This window comes from Blennius ocellaris (genome assembly GCF_963422515.1).
Source record: "Blennius ocellaris genome assembly, contig: SCAFFOLD_259, whole genome shotgun sequence".
Taxonomy (NCBI): domain Eukaryota; kingdom Metazoa; phylum Chordata; class Actinopteri; order Blenniiformes; family Blenniidae; genus Blennius; species Blennius ocellaris.
Genome location: NW_027662153.1, coordinates 15,133 through 34,805, shown reverse-complemented (window position 1 = coordinate 34,805; position 19,673 = coordinate 15,133). Strand labels below are relative to the sequence as shown.

Sequence of the window (19,673 nt, the reverse complement as noted above, 5' to 3'; positions counted from 1 at the left end):
AGATCTCTGAGAATAATGAATTAAAAGTCATTCACGTTTTAGAGTAACAAAAAGACTCCTAGGAAAAATCTATTTCTTGCAGGAGAAATTTTGGACACAAACTCCAATTTGATGACTTTTAAATGGAGTTTGGCCAATTTAAAAATTCAGGCTAAATTACATTTCATAATAAAAACACATACAAATCTAATAAACATTCAATTATTTTAGACAAGTTAAATACAATTTGTGGTTTACAATAACTTGTAATAAAATGTATACATAATTTCCACAGAGGGAAACTTAAAAAAACTTTAAATTCATCAATGTCTAAATTTATTCTGGTAACATTCAGGAACAATTCAGAAACAAAAATGCACAAAATTCAAATATTAGATGTTTATTTTCAGAAATTAATTCAATAAAACATACAAATTGTTTAAATTAACATTAAAAAAACGTAGGAACTGTTTAGAAAATGATCAAATGTGAGTGTGAAGTTTAAATTAGACATTTTTTAAGGGAGTCTGGGGTTAACAGGAAAACATTTGCCTGTAACTTTAAGAAAAACTGCAACAGTTTTTGTTTTTGCATAAAAAATTGTTTTATTGTTTTTAAAATTTTATTCTTTAACGTACATTTTGTTACAAAGAGTAATGTGGAGGAATTCTGGGTAATATCCGACTATAGAACCTCCTTTAGTCCCAAAGAGTAAGAAGAGTCATCAATGGGGGGGCAACAGGAGATCCAGTGGGGCAAAAGTATATCTGTGGGAAGAATTAGTCCCAGGGGGGAACAGAGGAGGTAACAGGGTCCGGAGCCCGGTTTAGCTGTAGCTTTTATAGCTTTAGCCTGCAAGGAGGTGGTCAACAGGGATCCTGGGGTAGCCTGGGGGTGGGGGGGTCCTAGGAGATCCTGGGGCAGCCTGGGGAGGGCTGCCCTAGTAGATCCTAGGTTTTGGGAGAGCTTGGGATGGTCCTGGTGGTGGGTCTTGTTGGAGCCCGGGTTGGTCCTGGGGGTGGGTCTTAGTAGAGCCTGAGTCGGTCCTTGGGGTGGGTCTTGGTAGAGTCCGGGTTGGTCCTGGGGGTGGGTCTAGGTAGAGCTTGGATTGGTCCTGGGGGTGGACTTGGTAGTGCTTGGGTTGGTCCTGGGGGTGGGTCTTGGTTGAGCTCGAGTTGGTCCTTGGGGTGGGTCTTGGTAGAGCCCGGGTTGGTCCTTGGGGTGGGTCTAGGTAGAGCTTGGCTTGGTCCTGGGGGTGGACTTGGTAGGGCCCGAGTTGGTCCTGGGGGTGGGTCCTGGTAGAGTCCGAGTTGGTCCTGGGGATGGGTCTTGGTAGAACTTGGGTTGGTCCTAGGGGTGGGTCTTGGTAGAGCCCGGGTTGGTCCTAGGGGTGGGTCTTGGTAGAGCCCGGGTTGGTCCTGGGGGTGGGTCTTGGTAGAGCCCGGGTTGGTCCTGGAGAGTCTCCGTGTCCTTCAGTTGACGGTGGGTACCTGGTTGAGGCTGTACTCTTTAGCCTTTAGCCGCAGGTTAGCGATGCTGGATGCCATGTTGACACCCGAGGAGCCGCTGTTGGAGCAGGGGGGGGGGTACGTCGCCATGGCAACCGGACCACTACGACAGGGAGAGCGGTGTTAGCAGGGAGGCCAACAGGAAGTGGAGGGTATGCATGGAGGCTGAAACAGGATGTGGAAAACACGAAGAACAGAGATAGCATGGAGGCTAACAGGAAGTGGAGGGTCACCAACTTGGAGTGAAAGGTTATCAACAGCAACAGGTAGCATGAAAACTAACAAATGGCTAGCTCGGAGTCATGACAAGCCAACCAGTTAAAATGAAGTTCTTCAATTTAGCCTGCTAGCATCCGTCTTATAGCTTAGCTGCCATTGGTTTAGCTCAGTTTAGAAAACAAACATGGCAAATAAAAATAGGTAAAACCATAGAAGACGAAAACAGGAAGTGTGAAACAGACAGTAGGAAATAGGATGTCGAGGTCAAAAAGGAAGTGGCAGGAAGTGTATTGTGCGTACTTGTTCTCGGAGGGCAGCATTTTCTGGGGCCCCCGCAGTGGCCCTGCCTCCGCCATCGGATACCAGCTTCAGGATCACATAGTAACAGTGTTAGCATAGCATTTAGCATAGAATTTAGCATAACCCTGCATATTAGCCCCACCCACCTTAATCCTGAGGGACAAACTGCCCAGTGGAATGTTCGCGCAATCTAATTAGCTAATTGTCACTCGTTAGCTCAAAGTGTCAAACAACGGGAAGTGAGTAAAGGAGGAAGGGCTTCAGAGCAAAAACAGGAAGACGGTAAATCTGTAGCTCGCATGTAGCCATTTTCTACATTTATGATGTATATGTTAACATTAGCGAGCGAGGACCCACCTGTAGGGGGCGGCACTGCCCCAGGACAGGTAGTCGTTGGGACGCGGCGCTGGCCGTGGCACAATGGGCTGCTCCACCGCTGTCACGTCGCCCGAGTACGACTTGAGTAGCGACGCATTCTTGCTCGCTAGCATGGCGCGCTCGTTCCGGCGGAACTTTGCTCGTCTGTTCTGGAACCAAACCTGGAAGAACATGAGCTGTTAGTATGTTAGCCACAAACACAGAAGACTAGATGCCAACATTACCTGTACTCTGACCTCAGACAGTAATAGATTACAGTTGCAGTAATTCAATTTTCTGTCTAAAACACCTTTCGCCATTTTGGCCATAACAATTTTTGCATTCGAGCAATTTTAATACTTTCAAACACATACATTTTACTGTAATAATAATATTTATATAGCGCTTTTTTCAGGCTGACTCAAGGCGCGTACAGAAACCATTATTCATTCACACCAGTCCCACCAGTGGTGGTAAGATACGTTGTAGCCAGAGGCGTGGCGGCCATTTTGGCCCCACTGACCACCACCATCACGCCCATGCCTATGAGGCAATGTGGGAAAACGACAATGATTTGGATAGAGTGGGTTCTGAACCGTCAATCCTCCGGCTATTGGACGACCAACTCTACCACTAAGCCACGATCCCCCACTTACTCCATTAATCAGATTACCTGTGCTTGGGCCTGGGTGAGTGATGGTAATCAGATTACCTGTACTCGGGCCTCAGTCAGGCTGACCCTCCTGGCCAGGTCTTCTCTGACGAAGGCGTCAGGGTAGTGCGTCCTCTCAAACACTCGCTCTAGCGCCTGCAGCTGGCTGCTGTTGAACGTTGTGCGGTTGCGGCGTTGCTTCCTCTTCTTCTTCTCCTCCGACGACAACGGCTCATCTAGACAGAGACTGGGGGTAAGTACTGTATCACTCTGTATCATACTGTACTGTATCACTCTGTATCATACTGTATCATACTGTACTGTATCACTCTGTATCATACTGTACTGTATCACTCTGTATCATACTGTATCATACTGTACTGTATCACTCTGTATCATACTGTACTGTATCACTCTGTATCATACTGTATCATACTGTACTGTATCACTCTGTATCATACTGTACTGTATCACTCTGTATCATACTGTATCATACTGTACTGTATCACTCTGTATCACACTGTACTGTACTGTATCGTACTACTGTGGTCCCTCACTATAATGTGGTTCACCTTTCGTGGCCTCGGTGTTTCGCGGATTTATAGGGACTGTAGACCCTTGTCAATCAATCTCCGTGCCGTGTTTCGTGTAGCGAATGCATTCGACTTGCATATACATATTGGAAATACATCAATGTCTGATCGATAGCACGGTGACTCTGAAGTGCTGCATGTTTACAAGTTTTGTTCCTGACAAACTCCACAATGTCGACAAAACGTTCTGCACCGACAAAGGAACCTGCAGTCGCAGCCAAAAGGCAGAGGAATGTTTATGTTTTAAAATCTACAAAGGTTTCAACTTTGGGAGTTTAAACAAGAGAAATGTGAGAAAATATTCATTCCTGTCTGAGAAGAGTGTATAAAGTGTGTGGTGAGGGGTTTTACTGCCTTAAAACATATTTAATACTTGTAAAAAAAAAAAGTTAACTACTTCGTGGATTTCGCTTATTGTGGGTTATTTTTAGAACGTAACCGCCGCAATAAACGAAGGACCACTGTAAAGTGTACTGTACTGTATCAGTAGCACTGTACCATACCGTACTGCATCACTCTGTATCATACTGTACTGTATCATACTGTACAGTACTGTAATGAGAGTAAAGTGTTACTGGCATCACTGAGTTTTGTACAGCTTGATACAGTACAGTACATTACAGTGCAATACAGTATGATACATTACATTACAATGCAGTACAATATGCATGTACAGTACTGTGTCATATTGTACTGCATTGTAATGTAATGTATCATACTGTATTGCACTGTAATGTACTGTACTGTATCAAGCTGTACAAAACTCAGTGATGCCAGTAACACTTTACTCTCATGTGACCACTTTTTTCAGTAACCAGTAATCTAGCGCATTACTATTTCCAAACCAGTAATCAGATTAAAGTTACTTGTCCAAGTCACTGTGTGTTAGTATGGCAGCATTACTATTGTGGCGTTGCTATTGTGGCGTTGCTATTGTGGCGTTGCTATTGTGGCGTTACTATTGTGGCGTTACTATTGTGGCGTTACTATTGTGGCGTAGATATTGTGGCGTAGATATTGTGGCGTTGCTATTGTGGCGTTACTATTGTGGCGTTGCTATTGTGGCGTTACTATTGTGGCGTTACTATTGTGGCGTAGATATTGTGGCGTAGATATTGTGGCGTTGCTATTGTGGCGTTACTATTGTGGCGTTACTATTGTGGCGTTACTATTGTGGCATTACTATTGTGGCGTAGATATTGTGGCGTAGATATTGTGGCGTTGCTATTGTGGCGTTACTATTGTGGCGTTACTATTGTGGCGTTACTATTGTGGCGTTGCTATTGTGGCGTAGATATTGTGGCATTGCTATTGTGGCATTACTATTGTGGCATTACTATTGTGGTGTTGCTATTGTGGCGTTACTATTGTGGCGTTACTATTGTGGCATTACTATTGTGGCATTGCTATTGTGGCATTACTATTGTGGCGTAGTTATTGTGGCGTTACTATTGTGGCGTTACTATTGTGGCATTACTATTGTGGCATTGCTATTGTAGCGTTACTATTGTGGCGTTACTATTGTGGCGTTGCTATTGTGGCATTGCTATTGTGGCATTACTATTGTGGTGTTGCTATTGTGGCGTTACTTTGTGGCGTTGCTATTGTGGCATTGCTATTGTGGCATTACTATTGTGGTGTTGCTATTGTGGCGTTACTATTGTGGCGTTGCTATTGTGGCATTGCTATTGTGGCGTTGCTATTGTGGCGTAGATATTGTGGCGTTACTATTGTGGCGTTACTATTGTGGCGTTGCTATTGTGGCGTAGATATTGTGGCGTTACTATTGTGGCGTTACTATTGTGGCGTAGATATTGTGGCGTAGATATTGTGGCGTAGATATTGTGGCGTAGATATTGTGGCGTTACTATTGTGGCGTTACTATTGTGGCGTTGCTATTGTGGCGTAGATATTGTGGCGTAGATATTGTGGCGTAGATATTGTGGCGTTACTATTGTGGCGTTGCTATTGTGGCGTAGATATTGTGGCGTAGATATTGTGGCGTTACTATTGTGGCGTTACTATTGTGGCGTTGCTATTGTGGCGTAGATATTGTGGCGTAGATATTGTGGCGTTGCTATTCTGGCGTTACTATTGTGGCGTTGCTATTGTGGCGTAGATATTGTGGCGTTACGATTGTGGCGTTACTATTGTGGCGTAGATATTGTGGCGTTACTATTGTGGCGTTACTATTGTGGCGTTACTATTGTGGCGTTACTATTGTGGCGTTACTATTGTGGCGTTGCTATTGTAGCGTCGCTATTGTAGCGTCACTATTGTAGCGTCGTTATTGTAGCGTCACTATTGTAGCGTCGTTATTGTAGCGTCGTTATTGAAGTGTTACTATTGTAGCGCCGCTATTGTAGCGTCGCTATTGTAGCGTCGCTATTGTAGCGTTACTATTGTAGCGCCGCTATTGTAGCGTTGCTATTGTAGCGTCGCTATTGTAGCGTTACTATTGTAGCGTTACTATTGTAGCGCGTTTTTATAATTTTCCTGATTAAAAAGATATATTGGCAGGAAGCCCCTTTTTCTCAATCAATCAATCAATCAATCAATTAAATGGGACAAATTAATGGGGGGCAATTAAATGGTATCTAAGAGCAGGCAGTGCATATATATATATATATATATATATATATGTATATATAAAAATAAAAGCGTGAGTCAGATATAAATACAACAAAGGATGCAGGTCAAAGGTTAAATAACTATAAACATGGTGCAGGAGGCAGGATCAGCAGTTTTCGTGTTCATGTTGAGACCATGGAGGGTGCTGAAAGTAAGTAAAAAGTAACTTGTAATATAACCTAGTTACTTCTAAAAACAAGTATTCAGTAATGTAACCAAGTTTTTGATGAGTAACTAGTAATCAGTAATCGGATTACTTTTTCAAGGTAATTGTGGCAACAATGTATCAACACTGTATCATACTGTATCACACTGCATCGTACTGCATAGTACTGTACTGTATCGTACTGCATAGTACTGTACTGTATCACACTGCATCGTACTGCATGGTACTATGTTGTACGATAAACCAGATCAATGACAGTCCAGTACATGATACCAATCAGCTAGCCGGACACAACAACTGACCTTTAGCTAAACCCCGCCCCCGACGTAAGTCAGCGTCTTGTATAATCAACAATCTGAACGTAGAATATCACACGACGCTGCCACAACAACCAGAAAACAACTTAATGAGGAAGCTATGAACAAACCTGAGAAACGACGAAAAAACTATAAATGAACATACAAAACTTTTAAAAAACGGACAAAAAATTTGAAAAACCAGAAGAAATTGAGTGAAATGATGAGAAAAAAACACCAGAAAACACTGAGAAATTCTCAGAAACAGGAAGTTCAAAACAAACTCCAAGAACCATCAGACAACACATGAAAACAAACAAATATCATGAGAAAACATGACAATGTGGTCATAAACGGGAACAAATCAACAAAATCTTGATGGACAAATGTCAGAAAACGATAAACAATCAAAAACAGAAAGACGACAACAAACATGAGAAAGGAAACAAATCTGTCAGAAAAACTATGACAACCTGAAGAACTGGGATTACCAGGAGAACCAGGAAAGAAACAGGGGAACTAAGAGAACCAGGAAAAAACATGAGAACCAAGAAAGAAACAGGAGAACGAGGAGAACCAGAAAGGAAACAAGAGAACCAGGAAAGAACTTGGAGAAGCAGGAAAGAAAAAGGAGAGCCAGGAGAACCACGAGAGAACCATGAGAACCATGAGAGAACCAGCAGAAGCATGAGAAGGTGGAAATGATGAGCAACAGAGAGAAACACCAGGATGAAAAACCATCAGGAAAAATCTCAACAAAACAAAACAAAATTCATGGGAATCTCTCAAAAAAGTTGAAAAATGAGAAGAAAGGCAGGAAGTCCATCAAACTGTCAAAAAAAACATGGACCATAAAAATAGTCTGAAGCCAAAACCCAAAACTGTGAACAGCTTGAGAAAGACAGGATGTTTCAAGAAACTGAGAAATCAGCATAAAACATCAACAGAGACTTGAGATTCCATGAGAAACAAAAAGAAAAGTAATGAGAAAACCCGGAATTCATCAGCAAAAGCACAAGAAAGACGACGACAGTTTCTCAAAAACCAGGACGAGAGATCGAAACCATCAGAAACCAAGAGAAAACTTCAGAACAGTGCTAAAAAAATCACCAGGAAACCAAAAAAAATCACCAGACAACATGAAACAATCAACAGGAAATATGAAAAAAATCACTAGGAAACATGAAAGAATCACCAGGAAACACAAAAATTAATAACCAGAAAACAAAGAAAAATCACCAGGAAACATGAAAGAATCACCAGGAAACACACACAAAAAATCACCAGGAAAAATAAAAAACAAATCACCAGGAAACATGAAAGAATCACCAGTTAAATTACCAAAAATCACCAAGAAACAGAAAACTCACCAGGAAACAAAACAATAAAACAGGAAACATGAAACATGAAAGAATCACCAGGAAACATGAAAAAAACACCAGGAAACAAACAAACAAACACAAATCACCAGGAAACGCAACAAAGATCACAAGGAAACAAACAGAAATCCCCAAAAAACATGAAGAAATCACCAGGAAACCAACAAAAATATCAGGAAACATGAAAAAAACACGAGGAAACATGAAGAAATCAGCAGGAAACATGAAGAAATCAGCAGGAAACATGAAGAAATAACCAAGAAACATGAAGAAATCACCAGGAAACCAACAAAAATATCAGGAAACATGAAAAAAACACTAGGAAACATGAAGAAATCAGCAGGAAACATGAAGAAATCAGCAGGAAACATGAAGAAATCACCAGGAAACCAACAAAAATATCAGGAAACATGAAAAAAACACTAGGAAACATGAAGAAATCAGCAGGAAACATGAAGAAATCACCAGGAAACATGAAGAAATCACCAGGAAACGAAGAAATCACCAGGAAACATGAAGAAATCACCAGGAAACAAAGAAATCACTAGGAAACATGAAGAAATCACCAGGAAACAAAGAAATCACTAGGAAACATGAAGAAATCAGACGGAAACATGAAGAAATCACCAGGAAACATGAAGAAATCACCAGGAAACGAAGAAATCACCAGGAAACATGAAGAAATCACCAGGAAACAAAGAAATCACTAGGAAACATGAAGAAATCACCAGGAAACGAAGAAATCACTAGGAAACATGAAGAAATCACCAAGAAACATGAAGAAATCACCAAGAAGCCAAAAAATCAGCAGGAAACCAACAAAAGCAACCCTAACATTACGGCCAAGGCTCCGCCCACTTTCAAAATGAACAGTGAGGTTAACAACACTCCGCCCACTTTCAAGTCTCCGTGCCTCAGTGTTTTTTCTTAAGCATAGTGGTGGTGTTTTTATCTGGTCTATAAACTACCAGCAAACATGACAAACTACTATAAAACTACCATCAAACATGAGCATGTGGCGATCAGTCAGTCATAATTCAGCCAGTTATTGTGTGGCGGTGGGGAACTTTACTTTGTAGAGAGGCGGAGTTGTGGGGCGGAAGTGTGTTGTTGTGACACAGCCTATGTGTGGATTCTGTTGGAAAAAAGAGAAAAGAAAGGCGTTTTTCTGAGAAGTGTTTGTGTTGAAATGGAAAATAAAACTTGGAGTTCATTGTTCAACACAGCGGCTCCGACTCCCGTCCTTCAACTCCAACAAACTACGATAAATCTACCATCTAACATGACAAACTAAGTGAGGGAAGGAGATAATAAGTCGTTACCTCAGATTAATAAAGTGAGGGAAGGAGATAAATCGTTACCTCAGATTAATAAAGAGAGGGAAGGAGATAATAAGTCGTTACATCAGATTAATAAAGTGAGGGAAGGAGATAATAAGTCGTTACCTCAGATTAATAAAGTGAGGGAAGGAGATAATAAGTCGTTACATCAGATTAATAAAGTGAGGGAAGGAGATAATAAGTCGTTCCCTCAGATTAATAAAGAGGGAAGGAGATAATAAGTCGTTACCTCAGATTAATAAAGAGGGAAGGAGATAATAAGTCGTTACCTCAGATTAATAAAGTGAGGGAAGGAGATAATAAGTCGTTACCTCAGATTAATAAAGAGGGAAGGAGATAATAAGTCGTTACCTCAGATTAATAAAGCGAGGGAAGGAGATAAATCGTTACCTCAGATTAATAAAGTGAGGGAAGGAGATAATAAGTCGTTACCTCAGATTAATAAAGTGAGGGAAGGAGATAATAAGTCGTTACCTCAGATTAATAAAGTGAGGGAAGGAGATAATAAGTCGTTACCTCAGATTAATAAAGAGGGAAGGAGATAATAAGTCGTTACCTCAGATTAATAAAGCGAGGGAAGGAGATAAATCGTTACCTCAGATTAATAAAGAGAGGGAAGGAGATAATAAGTCGTTACCTCAGATTAATAAAGTGAGGGAAGGAGATAATAAGTCGTTACCTCAGATTAATAAAGCGAGGGAAGGAGATAATAAGTCGTTCCCTCAGATTAATAAAGTGAGGGAAGGAGATAATAAGTTGTTACCTCAGATTAATAAAGAGGGAAGGAGATAATAAGTCGTTACCTCAGATTAATAAAGTGAGGGAAGGAGATAATAAATCGTTACCTCAGATTAATAAAGTGAGGGAAGGAGATAATAAGTTGTTACCTCAGATTAATAAAGAGGGAAGGAGATAAATCGTTACCTCAGATTAATAAAGTGAGGGAAGGAGATAATAAGTCGTTACCTCAGATTAATAAAGTGAGGGAAGGAGATAATAAGTCGTTACCTCAGATTAATAAAGAGGGAAGGAGATAATAAGTCGTTACCTCAGATTAATAAAGCGAGGGAAGGAGATAAATCGTTACCTCAGATTAATAAAGAGAGGGAAGGAGATAATAAGTCGTTACCTCAGATTAATAAAGTGAGGGAAGGAGATAATAAGTCGTTACCTCAGATTAATAAAGCGAGGGAAGGAGATAATAAGTCGTTCCCTCAGATTAATAAAGTGAGGGAAGGAGATAATAAGTTGTTACCTCAGATTAATAAAGAGGGAAGGAGATAATAAGTCGTTACCTCAGATTAATAAAGTGAGGGAAGGAGATAATAAGTCGTTACCTCAGATTAATAAAGTGAGGGAAGGAGATAATAAGTTGTTACCTCAGATTAATAAAGAGGGAAGGAGATAATAAGTCGTTAACTCAGATTAATAAAGCGAGGGAAGGAGATAATAAGTCGTTAACTCAGATTAATAAAGAGGGAAGGAGATAATAAGTCGTTACCTCAGATTAATAAAGAGGGAAGGAGATAATAAGTTGTTACCTCAGATTAATAAAGAGGGAAGGAGATAATAAGTCGTTACCTCAGATTAATAAAGAGGGAAGGAGATAATAAGTCGTTACATCAGATTAATAAAGAGGGAAGGAGATAATAAGTCGTTACCTCAGATTAATAAAGAGGGAAGGAGATAATAAGTCGTTACCTCAGATTAATAAAGCGAGGGAAGGAGATAATAAGTCGTTACCTCAGATTAATAAAGAGGGAAGGAGATAATAAGTCGTTACCTCAGATTAATAAAGTGAGGGAAGGAGATAATAAGTCATTACCTCAGATTAATAAAGCAAGGGAAGGAGATAATAAGTCGTTAACTCAGATTAATAAAGCGAGGGAAGGAGATAATAAGTCATTACCTCAGATTAATAAAGTGAGGGAAGGAGATAATAAGTCGTTACCTCAGATTAATAAAGTGAGGGAAGGAGATAATAAGTCGTTCCCTCAGATTAATAAAGCGAGGGAAGGAGATAATAAGTCGTTACCTCAGATTAATAAAGTGAGGGAAGGAGATAATAAGTCGTTACCTCAGATTAATAAAGTGAGGGAAGGAGATAATAAGTCGTTACCTCAGATTAATAAAGTGAGGGAAGGAGATAATAAGTCGTTCCCTCAGATTAATAAAGCGAGGGAAGGAGATAATAAGTCGTTCCCTCAGATTAATAAAGCGAGGGAAGGAGATAATAAGTCGTTACCTCAGATTAATAAAGTGAGGGAAGGAGATAATAAGTCGTTACCTCAGATTAATAAAGAGGGAAGGAGATAATAAGTCGTTACCTCAGATTAATAAAGTGAGGGAAGGAGATAATAAGTCGTTACCTCAGATTAATAAAGAGGGAAGGAGATAATAAGTCGTTCCCTCAGATTAATAAAGCGAGGGAAGGAGATAATAAGTCGTTCCCTCAGATTAATAAAGCGAGGGAAGGAGATAATAAGTCGTTACCTCAGATTAATAAAGAGGGAAGGAGATAATAAGTCGTTACCTCAGATTAATAAAGTGAGGGAAGGAGATAATAAGTCGTTACCTCAGATTAATAAAGAGGGAAGGAGATAAATCGTTACCTCAGATTAATAAAGTGAGGGAAGGAGATAATAAGTCGTTACCTCAGATTAATAAAGAGGGAAGGAGATAAATCGTTACCTCAGATTAATAAAGTGAGGGAAGGAGATAATAAGTCGTTACCTCAGATTAATAAAGAGGGAAGGAGATAATAAGTCGTTCCCTCAGATTAATAAAGTGAGGGAAGGAGATAATAAGTCGTTACCTCAGATTAATAAAGAGGGAAGGAGATAAATCGTTACCTCAGATTAATAAAGTGAGGGAAGGAGATAATAAGTCGTTACCTCAGATTAATAAAGAGGGAAGGAGATAAATCGTTACCTCAGATTAATAAAGTGAGGGAAGGAGATAATAAGTCGTTACCTCAGATTAATAAAGAGGGAAGGAGATAATAAGTCGTTCCCTCAGATTAATAAAGCGAGGGAAGGAGATAATAAGTCGTTACCTCAGATTAATAAAGTGAGGGAAGGAGATGGTTTAATCTGAGATTGTTTACTTGTGGCCATGAGGGGAGTCTGTATGAGGCTTGTTGCTCTGCTATGAGACGCCCCGCTATGAGATTCCCTGCTACTCGCCACAGAACTTCTTTATAGTGAAGCCAGACTTTTGGTTCATCAACTACTAAACAAACTACAAACTACTGTAAACAAAAGCTGGATTTTTTAACCCTAAAATGAGCCTTTTAAAGGCTTCGTGTGAAAGAACTTTAATCAGCTTGTGTTTACGTAGGTTGGCATGGAAACGGCTGTAGAGCTGCGTTCTATCAGTCTTCACCTCCATTCCTCATTCTATCATTCTTCACCTCCATTCCTCCTTCTATCATTCTTCACCTCCATTCCTCCTTCTATCATTCTTCACCTCCATTCCTTGTTCTATCATTCTTCACCTCCATTCCTTGTTCTATCATTCTTCACCTCCATTCCTAATTCTATCATTCTTCACCTCCATTCCTTGTTCTATCATTCTTCACCTCCATTCCTAATTCTATCATTCTTCACCTCCATTCCTCGTTCTATCAGTCTTCACCTCCATTCCTCGTTCTATCATTCTTCACCTCCATTCCTTGTTATATCATTCTTCACCTCCATTCCTTGTTCTATCAGTCTTCACCTCCATTCCTCGTTCTATCATTCTTCACCTCCATTCCTTGTTCTATCATTCTTCACCTCCATTCCTCGTTCTATCATTCTTCACCTCCATTCCTCCTGATGTTGAAGCTTTTGATTCAGACAATCCAGAAATAAAGTGAAAGGAGCAGAAATTCACTATGTAAGGCCCAAATGTAGAAAAAGAAGCCCCAGCCTCATTTATTTCTGGTAAAGAGGGAGACATGAGAAGTAGATCCTCTCTTTCTGGACCCAGGTGAGTTTAACATGTCTGTATTTCACATGCTTTAATTGGAAACACCACTATCTAATGTGGTCCGTATCATTTGATCTCAAAGCTCCACAACAGCAAATATGACGTAATAGAAGCGACATTGGTGAAACAATAGAATACGAGGGAATGACAGAAACGACAGAACCACCAACCAGATGAGAGAACGAGAGAAACAACAGAACCAGCTGCCAGACGAGAGAACGACAGAAATGACAAAACCACCGGTCGGACGAGAGAACGACAGAAACGACAGAACCACCAACCAGATGAGAGAACGAGAGAAACAACAGAACCAGCGGCCAGACGAGAGAACGACAGAAACGACAGAAATGGCAGAACCAATTGCTAGAGGAGAGAACGACAGAAACGACAGAACCAGCGGCCAGACGAGAGAACGACAGAAATGACAGAGTCAGTAAAATGCTACCAAACCATAAAAACAACACTGATGAATATTATGATGTTTCTATTGTCTTCATGAACCTCGTTTCCACGGCGACGGACCGGTCAATGATTAGTGATGATAGAACAGGTAATGGAGGAGAAGAAAGGACAGAACAGGTAATGGAGGAGAAATGATAGAACAGATAATGGAGGAGAAGAAAGGATAGAAAGGGTAATGGAGAAGAAAGGACAGAACAGGTAACAGAGGAGAAGAAAGGACAGAACAGGTGGTGGAAGAGAAGAAATGATAGAACAGGTAATGGAGGACAAGAAAGGACAGAACAGGTAATGGAGGAGAAGAAAGGACATAACAGGAAATGGAGAAGAAGAGAAGACAGAACAGGTAATGGAGAAGAAATGACAGATCACGGAGGAGAAGAAAGGCTAGAAAAGGGGTAATGGAGGAGAAGAAAGGACAGAATGATTAACAGAGAAGAAATGACAGAACATGGAGGAGAAGAAAGGACAGAACAATTAACAGAGAAGAAATGACAGAACATGGAGGAGAAGAAAGGCTAGAACAGCTGATGGAGGAGAAGAAAGGATAGAAATGAGGAAATTCCATAAGAAAAGGAGAGAAACGTCAGAAAAGATGAAAGAAACATTAGAAATGAGGAAGAAAATTGAGAAATTATGAAAAAACCACAAAAAAAATTAAAAACACAGTATTTTCTACTTAAGTACTTTTTTTAAACAATAATCTATTTCAAGATTTCAGTAAGTAAAATGACAATAAAGCAAATTGGATTTTAGGCCTTAGGAACAATCAACAACAAAATAAAACAATGGATTTAAAAATAAAAGCATGTTCAGATAGTGTATAAAATCTTTAAATCTTTAAAGTCTAAATTAAAACACTTTAAAGTGTAAATGTCAAACAAATGTGACAAAGAAATACATCAACAATATTATTTTAAATGTTGTTTATTGGAATACCTTTTCTTATATGATCAAAACAATAATTTAACAGAAATAAAAATCCTGATTTATGTTATAATTGTATTTGATCACCTTGTTATTATTATTGTTTTTTTATTTAATTAATTCTTCAGTAAAGATGCAACTATACATCATAGACGTGCAAATGTTGAAATGTGATTGAATTTTCTTCTCAGAAATAGAGAACTTTGTACTTTATTTATTTTTTAATAAATGTGTTTATTGTTTGCATGAATTTCAAATTAAATCTTTCTTAAAGCGTCACGAAACTAAAACAATATAATTTCGAAAAATGTTCTTGGTCAGAACCTGTAGAGACTTTGTTCTTAAACCTAAAACCGGATTTATTAAAAATACTTCAAATGTTATCTCGATTTTGTTCAAACTGATTTACGAGTGATTTAAAACTAAAACTAACAATAAAGAAACTCAGAATAATGAATAAGATATGACAGATTTAAGACTAAAATGTTCCTTAATGTCACTTTTAGAAAGATTTCACGGACGTTTGGAAACGCAAAGATTTAAAAAACAATGAAACCATGAAATTTGTAGAAATATAAATGTTTGTTTTATTTGAAAAGTGATAAAACACGCCAAAGAAAAGCTACTAGAAGGAATCCAACCTCCTGAAAAGTGTCAAGCGCTCAGAAAAAGCCGTTGTTTTCTTAGTAAATGTGAGCCTGGTGTCTCATTTCCACAAAGTGCGTGACAGCCTGAAAATGAGCGCATATTAACGCAGAAATAACAAAAACACTCATTAAAGACGGAGGTGAGGAGGGGGCAGTTTATTTACCCTCTCTGGGAGATTTTACCCCGGCTGATTTACCCCGGCTGGACTCTGCGGCGACCAGCTCTCTTTTCTCTTTTCTCTTTTCTCTTTTCTCTTTTCTCTTTTCTTTCCCGGCTGGACGTTTCCTCCGGGCGCCGGCAGAGCGGCGTCCGCTGCAGGACGCACTAAACGCGGCTCCGCTCGACGCGGCGGTGGAAGATCTGGAGGTTCAGCAAATGTACTTTCTTATCCCGAAAGTTTACGTAAAAAGCGTAAAATTTACGTCGGAAAAAAAAGTTCATATGATGGAAATGTGCAAGTAATTTTGATGTCGTTTTCCCCCGGAAATTTATATATATATATATATATATTTCTGCGTTAATATGCGCTCATTTATGATTTATTAATATCCGCCTCGTGAGACACTAAGCACGGCTTCGACTTGTCCGACACGTCGTTGGAAGAACAGTCGCTTTCAGACAAATATTTATTAACATCAAAATTACAAAAGGCAAAATTACGTTAAGAAAAATCTTTCCATGAAGGAAATGTGGATGTGATTGTTGTGTGTTATCGCGTGCAGGTTGTTGTATATCCGCTTCACACGTAAACAAATAAAAACGCTTTCAATCAAGTACATTTAAAAGGTATTTTTCTCGGGGGTTCTATCGGCTTTATAGCCATTTAAGGCGGGTTTTATGTACGCGACCTCGCCGTGGAAAGACCGGAGGTGCAAAAATATTGTTTAATCCAATCGTATTAAAAATGAACAAAACTTACTTTTGAACAACCTTTAGGTGAAGGAACGTGTCAGTGATTGTTCTGTCTATACCCCGGCTTTTCAGCCAGACGAATTTGATGAATAGGAGGTTTTATTCTTGGAATTATTTCATCTGAATCAAAAATCGTCCAAATGACCAAATCAAAACTGAGCATGAAGGAAACGTCACCGGGATTTTAGACATGATGTGTCCGCCTCATTAAAACCGGCTTTAATTGACAGACAGGTCGGTAGAAGTACCGGTACTTCAAAATAAAATATGGAATATGGTTAAAATAGACATAATTAAAAATGAGATAAATAATCTGGAGGTGTTCATCCAGACATTGGAGTCAGGAGCGGAGCTGTGGGACGATTCATTGCCGCTCCTGAGTCACGAAAAGCGGCTTTGAATGACGCAACAGCCCCGCGGAAGAAGCGACGCTTCAACACAAGTAGATATAAAGATTAAAATAGCTAAATGGAATTCATAAAGCATCAAAAATACGTAACAAACCCTTTAAATGACGAAACCTCGCAAGTGTTCTCCGCGGTGTTTTTGGACATTTGTATCCGCCGTATACGTCATTTAGGCGGATCAGATGTGTCTGACATCCCGGCGGACGAGCCGGAGGCTCAAAGGAAAATATTTATTGTGGTTAAAATGGTAACAAATTTCGCCAATATGTCTTTAAAAAGCCGTGAGAATGTGAGTAAATGTGATCCAGATGTTCGATCTGGATCCGCGTCAGAAGTCCCTTAAAGCGGCCTCGTTTTTCACGAACACTCGGAGCTTCCAAAGCTTTATGTTGTAATAAATACTCTTTATTTTTAACACTGAGAATTAAATAAATAAAAGTTTTAAACATCTCATTTATCGGAATCATTTCCGGGAAAATCCTGTCGTTCTTCCCGTCAGTTTGTACACATTACGTACTTACTAATCCTTAAAAATATCATCTTAAAATCAAAATTCAAATCTATTTTCTTCGATTTTTAACTTCCATGGTCAGACTTCCAGAGGAACTGTTTGGACTGCTGAGTCACTGGGACTGGATGGGCTCCGTGTGGCGGGTCGCTGTGAGACCCGGGAGATCAAACACGGCTTTTCCTTTCTTTCTTTCTTTTTTAGAGAGAGAGAGAGAGAGAGAGAGAGAGAGAGAGAGAGACTTCTTTTCATTTTAAATAAACTTCCGCGCAGTTCACAGTTTGCGTTTCGCCAAATTTGATGCGCAAACGCGACCTGTTGTGCGCAAAAGGTGAAGAAAAAATAAAAGCCCCCGATTAAATAAATGACTGATTATTGTGATTTCTGCACTTTTAAAGTGAAAGATAAAATACACATTCCTCGTTTTTAACTTCCATACTCAGACATCCAGACACAGCGGGGGTTTGAATGGACTGTATCCACCTGAGGAGTGAGTGCAGTGGGGGCGGCAGTGTGCGGCTGGTCGGTGTGGAGAACCGGGGAACAGAGAACTAAACCTCGGGTTATAGAATTACACACAGAGAGCCGCGCGCAGTTGAGTTTGCGTTCCGCATTTTACACCAAATCTGATGCGCAAAACATAAATAAGTGGAAGAAAGAAAAAAAAGCTCCCACGCGGAAAATAAAGAACTGATTATTTTGATTTCTGCACTTTGAAATGAAAGCGTCAGACATATTTTAACTTCCAGACCGAGCGGGTGTTGATTCGCGCTGCATCCGTCTGAGACGTCGCTGGAATCACGTTCATATCGTTCGGCGGGTCGGTGTGAAAAACCCGAGTGAAAATGAAAGGTCAAAATAAAGAATAAAAAAAAAAAAAATGTAAATAAAGAAAAAGTTGCGCGCAGCTGAGAGTTTGCGTTCCGCACTTTACTCCAAGTCTGATGCGCTAAAAGAGGCGTGCGGCGCAAAGGTGGCCAGAAATTGCCTCCCAAGGGGTAAATAAATTACTGATTATTATGATTTCTTCACCTTGAAATGAAAAGATAAAAGAGGGGAGGGGTAGATTTATTACCCCCGGAGCTCTTGGAGGGGTTACTCCACTGACCGTGTCCGCTTGACATCAAAGCGCGTAATGGTGAATTAATGGCCGTTCGGGGGGTGGGGGGTGGGGGGGGGGGGGGGGGGGGGGGTATTAGTGGAGGTGGGGGGGTCAGCGGGGGGATGATTCATTACTTTAAAAAAAAAAAAAAAAAAACTCACTGTCTTGCTGCGCCGTGTCGCTGCCGCTGCTGAGCCCCGGGGACTCCAGCAGACTGCGGCCGGCCTCCGCGGCGCCCTCGTCGGCCTGCGCGGCCGCCAGTTCCCCGGCGGCCTCCTCCAGGTCCAGCAGGTGGCTCACCGTGAAGTTCTTCTTGGCGGCGGCGTGGAGCAGCAGCGGGTCGGGGGAGGAAGAGGAGGAAGGCTGAAAGCTGGAAGTCATGGAGAGAGAGAGGTGGAGAGAGGCAGCAGAGAATGGAGGAAGAGAGCGAAGAGAGAGAGAGAGAGAGAGAGAGAGAGAGAGAGAGAGAGAGAGAGAGAGTTTCCCCGGTAGAGCAGCGTCGGGGCCGGTCAATCCATGCAGCAGCTCCGCGGTTCCTCCCGGTTCTCGGTTCTGCTTCGCCGAGTCCAAGAGGCTCCGCTTGTTTTGGGAGGTTTTGTGGAGGTTTGTTGAGGAGGGACCGGGGCGTCGTCCTGCCGCCGCGGCTCTGAGTCAACATCTGACCGGGGAGAACAGAGAGCGAGAGGAGGGGTGGAGGATGGGGGGAGGATGCTGATGAAGGGGGGAGGAGAAGAGAGGAGGGTGATGACGACCAGATGTGAGAGAAAAAAACAAGGAAAAAAGTTCTGATTCGGATTTAAAAAAAACTTTCACTTAATCACAACTTTTTTTTCTCTAGAAAGTCTCTAGCTCTACAGTTATAGTAAACATATATCACTATTATGAAACAGCAGTGTGTGTTCCATGGTTTCATTTCTCCTCTTTGATTAACATACAGACATCATCATCCAACACGTTTCATTGTGTTTTTTTGTTCGTTTGTTTTTCGTGGAGGGTTGAACCTGGATATATATACATATATCTATATCTATATCTATATCTATATCTATATCTAATATATCGATATCTATCTATATATATATATCTATATCTATATCTAATATATCGATATCTATCTATATATCTATATCTATATCTATATCTAATATATCGATATCGATATCTATCTATATATCTATATCTAATATATCTATATCTATATCTATATCTATATATCTATTTATCTATCTATCTATATCTATATATATATACACACACACACATATACAGGGTTGGGAAGGTAACTTGAAAACTGTATTCTGTTATGATTACAAGTTAC

At 40.4% G+C, this 19,673-nt stretch overlaps 1 protein-coding gene across 1 annotated transcript; it reads right to left on the bottom strand.

Annotated features, from left to right (window-relative positions):
- Nucleotides 1-370: 370 nt before the first annotated feature.
- On the bottom strand, nt 371-19,000 carry LOC308148204 (paired mesoderm homeobox protein 1-like). The gene is made up of 5 exons (XM_080521649.1): nt 18,517-19,000; nt 3,076-3,251; nt 2,364-2,545; nt 2,007-2,072; nt 371-1,590 (listed from the first exon to the last, which is right to left on the bottom strand). The coding sequence occupies exons 1-5, from the start codon at nt 18,734-18,736 to the stop codon at nt 1,452-1,454; spliced, it is 783 nt and encodes a 260-aa protein (XP_080377775.1). The 5' UTR covers nt 18,737-19,000; the 3' UTR covers nt 371-1,451.
- Nucleotides 19,001-19,673: the final 673 nt, after the last annotated feature.

What these genes read in the sequence shown, in the direction of transcription:
- LOC308148204 (XM_080521649.1), bottom strand. Translation starts at nt 18,736, where the DNA reads ATGACTTCCAGCTTTCAGCCTTCCTCCTCTTCCTCCCCCGACCCGCTG. An exon ending in CGACACGGCGCAGCAAGACA is followed by an intron (nt 3,252 to 18,516) that starts GTGAGTTTTTTT and finishes GTCTCTGTCTAG; the next exon opens with ATGAGCCGTTGTCGTCGGAG. An exon ending in ATGCTGCCCTCCGAGAACAA is followed by an intron (nt 1,591 to 2,006) that starts GTACGCACAATA and finishes TCCCTGTCGTAG; the next exon opens with TGGTCCGGTTGCCATGGCGA.